The 13,120-nt window shown below is 35.7% G+C and overlaps 1 protein-coding gene across 1 annotated transcript in view; it reads right to left on the bottom strand.

Moving 5' to 3' along the window:
• Nucleotides 1-12,334, bottom strand: part of LOC102689698 (transmembrane protein 132D-like) — a 70,464-nt gene extending 58,130 nt beyond the window's left edge. The window contains exon 1 of the mRNA XM_015366427.2: nt 11,594-12,334. Coding sequence (XP_015221913.1) covers nt 11,594-11,672 — 79 coding nt within the window. The 5' untranslated portion in view covers nt 11,673-12,334. The remainder of the gene's footprint in view (nt 1-11,593) is intronic.
• Nucleotides 12,335-13,120: the final 786 nt, after the last annotated feature.

Genomic DNA, 13,120 nt, shown 5'->3' with positions numbered 1-13,120 from the left:
AAAGACTTCATCTTTTTGCAGCCTCATCCCTAGTGTCTAATAGTGTCTGACAGGTTTTTAGTTCAATACGAGGACTATTTTATAGCTACTGTACATATGCCTCTGGGATTACAAACCTGTAAAAGCCATAAGGAAAGCTTGTGTAGAAATGTTATTATATGTTACTGAAATGTCTTTGGAACTCCCTACAGGACTATAAAAATACCATCCATTCTGTATTGATGTTCCTTTCAATCAAGGCACACCATGAGCCTATACGGAGGAGATGTTCCTGCAGATTGGTTTTGAATTGCTCAACATTGTTTATATGCATCCCACTCTACCTTGAAGCAGCGCTGTGACAGACGCAGTGTATAATATCAAGGCTAGCAATGTTGTTGACCAGAATGCATACATGCAGTTCACAACCCTTTTTGTAGTGGACATAAAGAGCCCAAATCCATCCAATTTAACAAAGACTATATTAACCAATTCCACTCCCACCACCATCACCACAACTGCCCAACCATGGTTACTGATGCAGTGAGCTCAGTACTGCAAATTATACAGCCACGAAGGATAAGAGTCATAAAGTTACAGTGGTTCTCTCTAATGAAATGTGTTTATTGCATCAGAGATTTTAAACAAATCAAGCTTTTTAAAACAGGTCTGCAGTCTCCTCGTTAGGTTGAGTAATTCTGTTGTCTAAATACTTTGCCATTCGCATAAAAATGGCTTCAGCACACAGTTTTTATAAATGAAAAAAGAAATCCTTGATGAAATGTAAATATATCAGTAAGATGCTTTAAATATTTTAAGTGTTATTTAAAGATTCTTTCAGAAAATGAATGCACTTTAATTCTTAGTTATATCACAAATATAAACATTGCTAGCTAGCTCAGCTCACAGCTTTATAACGGTCCTAATAATTGTATGTGAAGAACATGGTTCCTTAAATCCTGACTCATTTTATCTTGTGTGACATCTATTTTTTCTTTTTTCTTTGTAGCTAAGGTAGTGTAAATGTCACAATATAATGAATCAATCCCAACACAGTGCTGATCTTCAATGACAAAATGAATGAATAGGTAAGTCTTTCAAACCTGATAACCACCTCATACACCACCACAAAAAGTTTTTTTTTTGTTTCAAAACCATTAAGTCGAAGCCAAAAATGTAAAAGCGACTCAGACAGTGCTGTCATAATTGCTGACGAGCCATTTTAAATTAATAGATTATCCATAAACTGAAATGCTGTGGAGATCCCCAAAATACTCTCCCCTCCTGTCCCACAGAGCTAAACTGAAAACACAGATAAAAGTGACAAACTACTGTACAGTATTTTGCAGAATCCCAAATAACTTGTTTTGAGATGCAAACCTTTCCAGACTTTCTAGCCTCAACAGGTGAAGATTTGTTAATTATTAGATTATTCATGAAGGATAAATTGTATTATTGTATAATAATACAATTTGGCTGTATTGGGTTAGATAAACTCATCTTCAAACAAACAATGACACCACTAATTTAACTTTATTTAAGCATTTTAAACAGCTGATTTTACACTCTTGACATCTGTAGGCTATAAAACTGAAAATTACCTACCTCAGCTTTTCACAAATATTTTAACTCATTTACTGAGTTACAATGCTCAGTATATGTCATCAGTACTAAAATATGAAAAACATGTATATCTTTATTGTTAGTTTTTGAAATAATGTAAAGCAACAAAAATAAAACAATAAAATCGGTGTTCACTTTCTTGAGGGAAAAAAAGGAAACGGCTACAAATGAATTGTATAGTCTCCAAAAAAAAAGCAATTCCCAAATAAAACCTGAAAAAATCTGTGATTCCTGAGAGCACCTCATAGCCCGTGGGTACACTGCCAAATTTTGGAATCGTTTTTGGGTAAAACATTTTTTTTCTCATTGTAGTTGTACTTTCGTGATTAAACCACCTATTGGGCTATAGTTTCACATTTTACCAGCATTAACTCAGTTTAACCTGATAAATCTGATGGTACATAATCGTTTAGATTCAGATCAATCTGTTATCCTTCCACAGAAAGAACCTTTTCAGCGTTTTACCTTATTTTTTTGGTTCATGTTGAATCCAGAAACCAGACCTTTACAAACACCCTCCTGTTTCTTGTGTTGCAGTAAAAGATACATGGGGGAAAACAAGAGCACAGTGCCAGAGTGATAGATAGATTGTGGATTCAGAGTTAGTGTGAATAAAGCTATATATTTGCAGCACTGAGAGCAGTCGTCCTAGGCTTTAGGGAAAATGTCTTGAAGCTTGCACTCTTTTTAATGGAATAACAAGTGAAATGTCAAGTCTGCCTGCTTAGAGTGGACTTTTTTAACACAGAAAGCACTGGGTAAAAACTACCGGAGTCCCTTGGAGCTTCGCGCACTGCACCACTGTTATTTTATCTAATTAACAGGTTGGTTGGCTACCTACCAAGGCCAAAGTTTCATTTTCAGCATGGTTTCAGTCAAAGCAGCAGGAAATTGCTTTTTTTTTCTTCTTGTATGTGTCACTGTAAACGTATTCATTATTACAGTTCTCGAAACTATAGATTCAAAAACCCAAGCACGGTAGTAACCTGGGAAAATAGGAAATGGCAGAGTTTTAGGAATTAAAATAATTAAATTTTTGACAGAATTTTCAAGGTTTAAAAATAACTGCAACAGAAAAAAGGGCAACATGTAGGAAGAAGCAGCAGGGCTACTAAGTAATGGCCAGTCTCTTTATTCCGACAATAAAAGTCATTAATATAGTATGTTTACACTTGTACCCAAATTAGTGCTATTACATGCAACTAATGGAATGCACAATAATTAGAGTGAACTACAGTAACAAGATAATACACCCTTCAAACAACAGATCAGTTCAAGACCCAGAGTGAAACTAGGACTTGAGGCCCCCACTTCAGAAGACAATAACATTAATACATTAATACTAACATTAATACTAAATTTGTGTTAAATCTCTGTCAATATTCACCAAAAAGTTTTTCATAACCCTCAAATCAAACAATATCCCCTGATAAATTGTTAGGTTATGACTGTGGACCGTTGCGAAGAAACAAAATGTATTTGCTGCACTCCGATCTCATTTAAAAGAGATGGTTCGTGGTGATGTGGTCTCAGAGGAGCTATTAATATTAAAGAAATAGTTACCCACTGGCTTCAGTAGCTTCTGCAATGCAATATGATAAAATATGATAAATTATGAATATATGATAGAAATTATGGAATCAAAAGAAGTACGGCAATAAAATGTACTCATGTTTCTTACAGTTTAGCATAGGTATATTAAGAGAAAGAATGTGTAGCACTAATGTCATTGACAAGGATCTAATTTAAAACTGCTAGTGCAATCAATATTAAATGCATGCCAGTAAGGGACACTAAACCCTTTCCTCTCAGCTAATAAACACAATACAAATTGTTTTAATTAACTAGCACTACTAACAGAATCTTATTAAGATTAATTTAAATGTCACTTTCTACACTGAACTAGACTTAAACATGCTTCTTCAACGGAGCAGCTGTTGCCCTTAGCCATGGAAAAAATCAAATTTATTTAAAGAACATCTTTTTTGTAGAAGAAGGCCTGATAACTCATTCCTTCTGCTTGTACTGCTTGGATATTTCATCTGGAAGAAAACTAAAATGAAAAAGTAATCTGCTTTGACATTAATCTTGCCTGACATTAATTTACAAAAAAAATAATAAAAAATGTACCATCATCTTGTATCTTGTTATCCAGAGCGAGTATACTTTCTAAGCACAGAACCTTTTAAAAACATGAAATAAAAAGGCCCTTGTAAAAATCTTCTTCTTTTGTCGTTCTGTACTTGAAATGAAAATCTCTCTTACATTAAAAAGATTGTGAAACTCAAGATCAAATTCTACTAAAGCTCACATAAGGCATTTACTTAGGCAGCCTTAAAGCCTGAAACACAAAATAATAAAATCATGATATTATTTAAACAATGGAAATGTCACATCTCCTTCTGTAATTAGTTTTTTTTTTCTTTCAGAAGGTGGTGATCTTCAAGGGTTTACAGTTGTGAAATTCTGAAGCAGGTGCCAGGAAAACAGTTCTACAGTATATCAAACAGAGCTCACTGCCGATATCAAAAAAGGACCACAAACACTACAGCAGCAGTGCCCATGACACCGAAATTTACCAAAGGTTAAAAACCTGATTTATGAAGGTCCATGACTAAATTAGGGACATATTGTTTGGGGACAGGAATCAGAACTACAGGTATATAACTTCTGCCATTCTTTTGTCTGCATCTTAGATGCCACTCTTTTATCAGTATATTTGCCACTATAAGTATCCATTCTTTATTACCAATAATAATATTAGAAATGAACAATATTTATAATTATTTCAGTGATTATTGTAACATCTTGTTAATGCACACACCTTAATAATTAACCAAATACTATACAGCCCATGATGTGTGAAAAATTATATTGCACAAATATGAAGTAGTCTTTGCATTTCAGCAAAGGGAATCAATGATTATTTTTCTTTCCACAGCAAAGGGTTAAACCTATTTTGTTGTTTAGCTATAGTATTTAAAAGTTCTGAGCAAAAACTACTGTACAATACCAAAAACTATTTAGCCAATATTAGACCAAGGTTTCCTTGTTACCTATTCCATAATATTAACTAGTACGATCGCACCATCATTTGTCAATGTAATTCGCAAAGGACTGTGCTAAATTATATTGAATATGTATCAAAGTGAACTACGATAATTAGAGCAGTGAAACATACAGTTATAAATGGGGTATGTCTTGGTTTACAATAGTGTAGATTCAAGTAGTTTTTAAGGCTGTAGTCTCCTACCTGGTGGGTTGAGATACTCACAACAGCCTGTTAAGCAAGGTATTTGACTCTGGTTGCTCCAGACCACCCAGCAATATATAGTACATGGATACCAGCATTACTGGAGGTGAAACAGGCCAGTACACCATCAAGTTGCTGGACATGTACTTTAATTCCAGAAAAACAGGGTCCGCATCTGGTCTAATAAACAAGGCTTTGCTATATCGATTCACTTTCAAAGTGCTTTATCCAATATAGGCTCACAGAGGAGCTGGAGCCTATTCCAACAAGCAGTGGTCACAAGTCAGAACACACCCTGGACAGGACGCCATTCCATCGCAGGGCACATGCAGACACAAACACACACAAACTCAAACCAGGGCTAATTTTCCTAGAAGCCAGTTAACCTGCCAGTATGTCTTTGGACTGTGGGAGGAAATCGGAGCATGCTGAGGAAACACATGCAATCTCCCTGTAGATAGCATCCCAAGAACTGAACCAAGGCTTAATCTAAATAATGACTACATTACTGCCATGGTTTCTAATACTGCTATGGCAGAAATTACAGATCGCTTATACTCTAAAGTGGGTACTTTTCAGGCAATACCACCATCTAGGCTAATCACATCAGGTATCAGAAACTAAACAATGCTGGCCTTGGTCAATACTGGCATAGAAAACCAGACTGCTGTTGTTAAGTGGTTTGGGGTACCACTAGGTGGTACTGTACCTTTCTCTCCAGACCACAATTTCCAAACTAATGCCCTAGTCTGGAGAACAGGAATGTGGAGTTATGGGTTCCTTCAGATAAGAGATCACCGAGGTTCTGACTGCTTGATAATTACATTCTCAGGGGACGTTTTGCAAGAGAAGAATGTTAACCCTGGTGTTTCCATTCTGGGTCTGTATAAACTGGCCTACATAAATGTCCCCCTTAATCCAATTGGTAATTTCCCACTTCTCCATCTCATCTGCTGTGTAGCACGACTGCTGGTGCCTAATGTCTGCCATGTGTTACCCAAGTGGCTGTTGTAATACAGTGGTGGGAGAAGTGAGTCCCTTCCAATGCATAAAGTGCTTTGGGATCCACTAGGATGATACAGTTACAGAAATGCAAGCAAGCAGAATTATTGTTGTAGCGGATAAAAGCGAATTTCTTCTCAACGCATTTATTTTGAAGTCAAATGAAGAGGCAGGGGACGAACTTTCAAGCATAATGTGGATGTGACCTCCTTTTGAGACATGAGGTCAGAAATAAAATGTAAAAAGATTTTATTTTGGAGCATATTTTAAAACAAAATTATAAGCTCCTGTACCTTTTAGCCATTTTTTTTTGCCTGTGTGCAAATTAATCTTGTTGATGTACATCCCATATTCATTTAATTGACTTGCGAGCCCATATGATAGTAAGCATTATAGATTAATCCTGTCTACCCCAGAATCTGTGATGTACGGTAATGAAAATATTAAGCTAAGTAGGTTAATGGTTGATGCCAAGAGTGAGATAATGATGGAGAGGCTCAGTGGATTGTTCATGGCATTGGGGTTTTATGACACAGGAAAAGGTAGAACAAGAAAGATAGATAGGTGAATCTGAAAGAAGAAAACTCAAATGGAGGAAACCATACTGACATTGGAATTCCAGTGCTTGGGTCAACATGTGTGGTCTACACAAAATTAAACAGGTGAAGTTACAAAAACAACATACTGTATGTATGCAGACCTTCAGTCAAATTAGTTTTAGTCAGTCAATACATATTATTAATCTTTATTACATAGTAACATTTTAGGGATTATAATGGATTTATAATATTGTTAACATTCAAAAAACAATTTATTTAGTACTTAAGGAAGACTAACATGGTATTACAGGTGTTAAAAGACAACTGTTTGTAGTTCGGAAGGCTCTAAGAGCCTTTAACTCTAAGTTAAGGTATATACAGTATTTAAAAAACAATCCAAAGAATAACACATCCTGAACTTCCTTAATCCACATCTAAAACTTTACTACTATAAAAAGCAATGTGTACTCCACTTGATATCCTTCTTCCTGGAGGCATTTCTATATTCTGAAATTGCTCTCGAAATCAAACATAGCCTTCAACCCCTGACAATTTCCAAATAGCACTATCAGAAAAATCTGCTTTAGCTCATTATTGTAATTAGAGATTGAAACAAGATATACACAGCTTTCTTTTTAATTAATCTGTGTTATTTTACAGCGCTTGCCCAAGGACTATCACAAATCACAAACCATCACTCCTCTCCCTCCTTTCACACGCTTAGGTTAATAATTTATGAATAGACAAATGCTGTTGTCATTTTTATATTCTTTGTATATGATCATTTAAACCTCCCTATCATTTTATACACAAAGTGAAGTAGTCTGAAAAGTCTGACATACTATAATTCATCTTCTATCTGAGACCACGAGACTAAGCAGAGTATAGTTGCTGTGAGAGCTCTCCTACGGTGAGGCGCTGCAGTCTCCTTCTTGTCAAGACCTGTCATGAGGATTAAATCTTTTTGAGCAAGGGAGTATCAAAGCAGTGGGCAGGAAGAGCACCACAGGAGCTTCTACATCACTGTGTTCGTTTGCAAAAGAACTGTTTCCAGCTTTTTTTCTAAAAACAAAAGGCTGCAAACACCAAACGAGATAGCAAATGACAAAACTGTGCAGTTACACAAATAGTCACTCTCTAACCCAAAGCAAAAGAATGTCAGCATCTTCTGAAATCAGGCCTCTGAACCTCTTGTGTGTCTAGAGGCAACGTGATAAACAAGCGTGTCCAGACACCTTTCTTACAGTAGGTGTTTGGCAAAACACTGAACAAGCACAACAATACAGTGCCTCTATCTAGCACAACAACACATTATAAAGAACTGCTAGACTTTTTATTTTATGGTGGGAATGAATTATAACGGGACGCTCAAACCTGACATCACCTAATTCATTTCAGTTTCAATCTCTGCTGGATTTCAATATCTTCCTCAGAACTCCTCTGGAGATGAGAGGCTTAAAGAGAGCAGCACTAGAGCTAGCTGGGCTCAATTGTAACTGGGAAATTCACAAAAACCTTTCTTTAAACTGATACAACAAAGAATATTTATACACTAAGATCATTAGAAATTCTCTTTCTAGATTAAGAAAAAACCCTGTAACTTTAAAAAAGTTGAATCCTCTGGAAAATCTAAATGTGACAGCAACTCAAATTGTATTGATACACTCACAGCTCCAGGGAAGGAAGAATACAGTGTTACTCAGTCACTAAGGCTTTTTAATGAACTTCATTAACTACATTAACAATCACAGCTGTCCTTTATAACATCAAGATTGATCTCTTCCTGTAATGGGTTTATTGTTTACTGCACTGGTTATTTTTGCTTTATTAACACTTGCTTTGCACTCAATGCCAACCCAAAACCCTGGTACAGCAATCGGCATCAGGTATGTTTCTTCATGTTATTTAAAAAATGACAATACTGTATGTTTACAGAAACAATGTGGCAGGAAACCTGCATCTGGGTCAGTGACTTTCAAGATATTTTTTAATTTGAATCATTTCAGATTGCAGAAATTTAAAATCCAAGGCATACTGTATACTGCACTCTTTCTGTATGAAAAAAACAGCTTTATTAAGAGGGGTATCTAAATGTCCAAAATATAAAATATCTAGAGTCTTAAAGTATCTTTCAATTACATTTGTATGGGTGTACTGTGAAACAAAAGTTACACCATGATGAAAAAGGACCTAGCCTCAATGCCTTGATCAGTGACTGAGATGGACGTTTCCTCTCACTGTTTGAATGAATGAATCCTGGAGATATCCTTGATTCCACAGAGCACTCTTTGAAGCAATTCAAGAACTTTGAACTTTATTTATATATGTTATAGATCAAGAAAAGGTACCATCTCAAATATGTTTCATGATTTATAAGATGAAATGTATGATTTTCAATCTTTTACGGTGTAGTTTATTTGGATTGAACTCCGAATTTTTAAAGACCAGTTATAAACAAGACATTAACTAGAAACTCAGTATCCAAATAAAACCTAGTAATAATCCCTAAATTAACATAAATAATAATAAACTTTATTTTATATAGCGCCTTTAAAGGTGGCTTCTCAAAGTGCCTAAGGTTAACATATAGAAACACCTGAGCACCCTTCTTTAGAAATTGTACCAGTTTATTGATTACTCATTTGTTTTTTTCATGTCACTCATTTTTAATGCAAGCTTCTTCTTACAGTATGTTAGGTGTTATAAAAGACTTAAAATTAAGTCTGAAAGAATAATTTTACTGGAAAACATTGCAATATAGCGTTTTTACAGGCTTACAATCACACAAACCATAAAACAGTAGTGAATTTCTGTCTTTATTTTTTTTTAAGATTATGATTGTGGCTCGTAATGGGTCATTTTATTTTAAGAAACTTGTATTTGAAGGTTCTTGAATTTAAAATAGCCAGAAAAAAAGATACACGAGTTTAGAAGACTTAAGAGTGCGATCTTGTTTTTTCAACATAATCTTTGCAACATAAAACACCTTCTTATCCATTAATGGGTAATAAAATGTATCCTGACACATGCAATGTGTTGGAGTGGCCTATTGACCTGCTGTACATGCACATATGATTGAGAGAGCTGTCTCCTTCCTTTTTCTTGTTGCATATTGTATGTGTAATAAAGTCAAGGAATCCAATTACTCAGCGTAAGCTTAGGGCATGATGTAAAATGAAGAGGAGAAAAAGAGGCTCAGCCCTTTCCAAGGATTGTAGGGGATTGCTATACCCAATGAGGCCCTTAAAGCTGCTTTTTAAAATCTGTTTTATCTGGATTTCTCTTTTTCATCTCTTTATCCAGTCAGTTTATTATAATTCAGACCAGCCAAACAGACTGGAAATAGCTCTCTTTAAGGCAGACTTTAAGGCTTTTAACTAAATATCTTTTGGACATAAAAAATAAATAAATATTGTATTGTGTTTTCAGGGTAGATGCTGGTTTACATTCTTAGTCCACGTTGATAGGTGTGTATTTCAACTAAGTTCAGGGTATCTTTTGTATGTATGGGACTAATAGTTTCTCATTTCCAAAATATAAATACATACAGGCCATAATCTGAGTTTACACTCAGATATTTACACTCTAAAATATGTGTATTTCAAGTCAAAACACGTTACAAATGTATCACAAATTAACAAAAGGGGAGCTATTTCAAACTCATTGCAATTACAGTAGCTGTTTATGAAAGAGGTGGTTCTGTTTCTGTATGTAGCCTAATTCCATAGGCTCTACCGGAATAAGAAAATAAAAATTAGAATTAGACACAAGTAACTGCAGTTAAATCAAAGGCACAGAAGCTATGATGCATTTCTATGAGTCCACAAGTTCATTTCTAAACAGGAAAAAAAAGATCAATACAAGAATCAATCTTCACAGTCCTTTGGGATCCAGAAACAAATATAATATGTAAATCAACGCTTACATTCATTAGGATATTGACATTCCCTGGGACTTGACTGACAGTCCTTTTGTGCAGAAATAAGGCTGCTGTTAAACTACTGCTGAGCAGTGCCTTTTACAAGCCGCTAATGCGCTCCATGGTTTATACTGACACTGGGGCAGCCTCTCTTAAACTGAACACCAATAAAGACTTGGCAGGTTTCAGCAGCTGACAGGCAGGCTAAATTTCCATCTCTTGTTTTTTTTTTTGCAGGTTTGCTTGCAAATGTCTAATTGATGCTGAAAAGACCGACGTGTTTGTATTAATGCAGCAATGTAATGTGCACGTGTGATGCTACTTCTTTAAAGTAACTTTGAAGTGGAAGGTTTTGTTTCTATGTTAAATGGTATCACGTGAAGTAGCCCGTAAGTAATGTTTACAATACATTCTGTTTGCACACTTCATGGGTCGTAATATAACCGTTAGCATAAATGCACAAAGTGCGGAGGTTTGAGACATTGTTATATTATATTAAGTAGTAATTACAGCAACATTTTCAATGTATCAGTCTTGAACACTTCACGGATTTATAGCTACTGTAGAAATGCAAAAAACTGTTTGGACTTTGACATGTATTATGCAGGCACGGGATAGTGCAAAGAGCTTTTTATGCTCCCAAAGGAACATTTTGTAACCGTACATTAATAATGAAGTACTGCACAGTTATTTTATGTCGAGTATAAGTTTAGACATAAGACAGAATCGTCGCTGTGTATTTGCTTTTAATTTCGGGATTTACATCCTGTTACAGGTACGGGTACTAGAAAGTCGGGGTTATTAATACCGAAAACGTAAAATTATAACACCTTCAGTACAAATTAACCTAGTTTATTTGGGTGTTTATTTTTACAGAAGTACAAATCTAACTTTTTTTTTAATGTCCCATGAATGTCCCGATCAAATCATGAAAATGTGTATTAACCTGAAAAGAAAACCAACAGTACGAAAGATTAAACTGCATATTTGTATAGCGTATTTAGTAAGATTGGCCAAGAACATTTATAGTTATTACTTTTTGACGGATTGTGGAGGTCTTATAGTATAGAACACAGTAGTGACTTTCTATCGGACTACAGAAATACAATACTGCAGAATACAGTACAATCTATGCTTCAAATGTCTTGAGAATAGTCCTGTCATTCTGAATGTAACACACACACGCACGCGTACTCGCAGTTATTTGTGAAAAGGCTTTTCAGCTTCAGAATGATAATATCATTATCCATAATAATAAATGCCTACGGTAAAACTTACCCTGGGAAACGGTAACAATTGTGAGAATCGTCGCTGTATATATCTGCAGCATCCTCCACAAGTGCGTGAAAAAGCACATTTTGGCAACCCGACTGGCTTCAAACTTATTCCATAGAAGATCCCTGTTTGATTACGTGTGTTAGCAGCAACCTATAAATTCAGGGAACTTAAGGGTGTAGAATCGATGCGAATTTATAGACTTTCTTCATTGTTGCCATGCCAGCCAGCGGCAAATAGGGTGCACTTTAAAATAACTTTTGCAAAGCAAATCAGGAAGGTTTCAGTGCTTGTGCTTCCGCGCCTATCAACACACTGTCCCTTCGTCCCTACAGCTCTAACCATGGAATACATCATTTAAAAGTGCGCTACATCTGCACAAGCGCTATTTCAAATCAGGTAAATACGTATAAAACATATGAGCCAAAGAAACTTCTTCATGTAACTTTCTTGCAATGCAAAAACAAAAGTGTGCTTGATTTAATTTTCTTTTCCAAGTTGCATTACTGTTAATACGTGTTTTCCTACACATCCATTGCGGCGGGTACATTCCACCAAGAATAAAAGTCGTTTATAGAAAAATGCACATCGTAGCACAAAGCCATGGCAGTTGTCACCCCACTTCAAACGACACTGTTCAACTTTCAAAATTCCAAGTGGGCAGCTTCTAATTTTCACTCTGTGATGTTTGTCTATGACTGTCTACCTTTAGTACCACTTGTCGTCTCTTTTGCACTAGATCCACGCACAGCGCCCAAAGAGCTGAGATCCGATCAAGAGACCGTCCCGTTTACTTGCGCAGAGGATAAAGTCTGTCAGCGAATGAGACGCACCAAAGGCTGAAAGGATGATGCCAACAACTACCATAGCGTTAACAGATGTTCGACTGAAAAAAAAACTGTTAAAATCCACCCAAAAGCAAAGGAAAACGACCCAAATAGTCATACAAGCACATAATCAAGACACCGTTCACCAATCGTAACATTTCTCCAGTTGTGGTTTATTCCGAGTAATGAAGATAAAAATCAACGATTTCGTCATTTGTATTGCAGACTACAAATTCCAAGCGAACGTACAGAGACATGGCTGCTTTGTAATAACATCTGTTAATGGCAAAAAAATAAAAGTTTTTTTTTTAAGTGACAAACCACTGTCCTAACATTTGTTTTTCACGATCTGCTCTGCAGCAGGAATTAATGTATTTTGCACAAACAAGGTGTGCAGTAAATGAGCACAGAACAGTCACAAAAGTCAACGCCAATTACAGCTGATCTAATCGGCCAGTTACATGGATGTGCTGCCTTGTTTTACATTTAATCACCACAACATGAACGTCCTCATATTATTGAAAAAGTATACCCCTATATATCATCTTAGTATAATAATTAGTTTTGTAGTAATAGTAATAATAACTCAATATCGTGTTCATATTTTGGTGGGGGGAAATGGTCTAATGCATAAAAACGTCATCATTTTTTATTTCTTCATTATTTAAAGAAATGGCTGAGCTTCGCCAGCAATGAAAGACGA

Source organism: Lepisosteus oculatus, chromosome 22 (assembly GCF_040954835.1).
Source record: "Lepisosteus oculatus isolate fLepOcu1 chromosome 22, fLepOcu1.hap2, whole genome shotgun sequence".
NCBI classification, from domain to species: Eukaryota; Metazoa; Chordata; class Actinopteri; order Semionotiformes; family Lepisosteidae; genus Lepisosteus; species Lepisosteus oculatus.
Note: the sequence above shows the minus strand (reverse complement) of the source record. Positions and strands in the feature narration are given on the sequence as shown.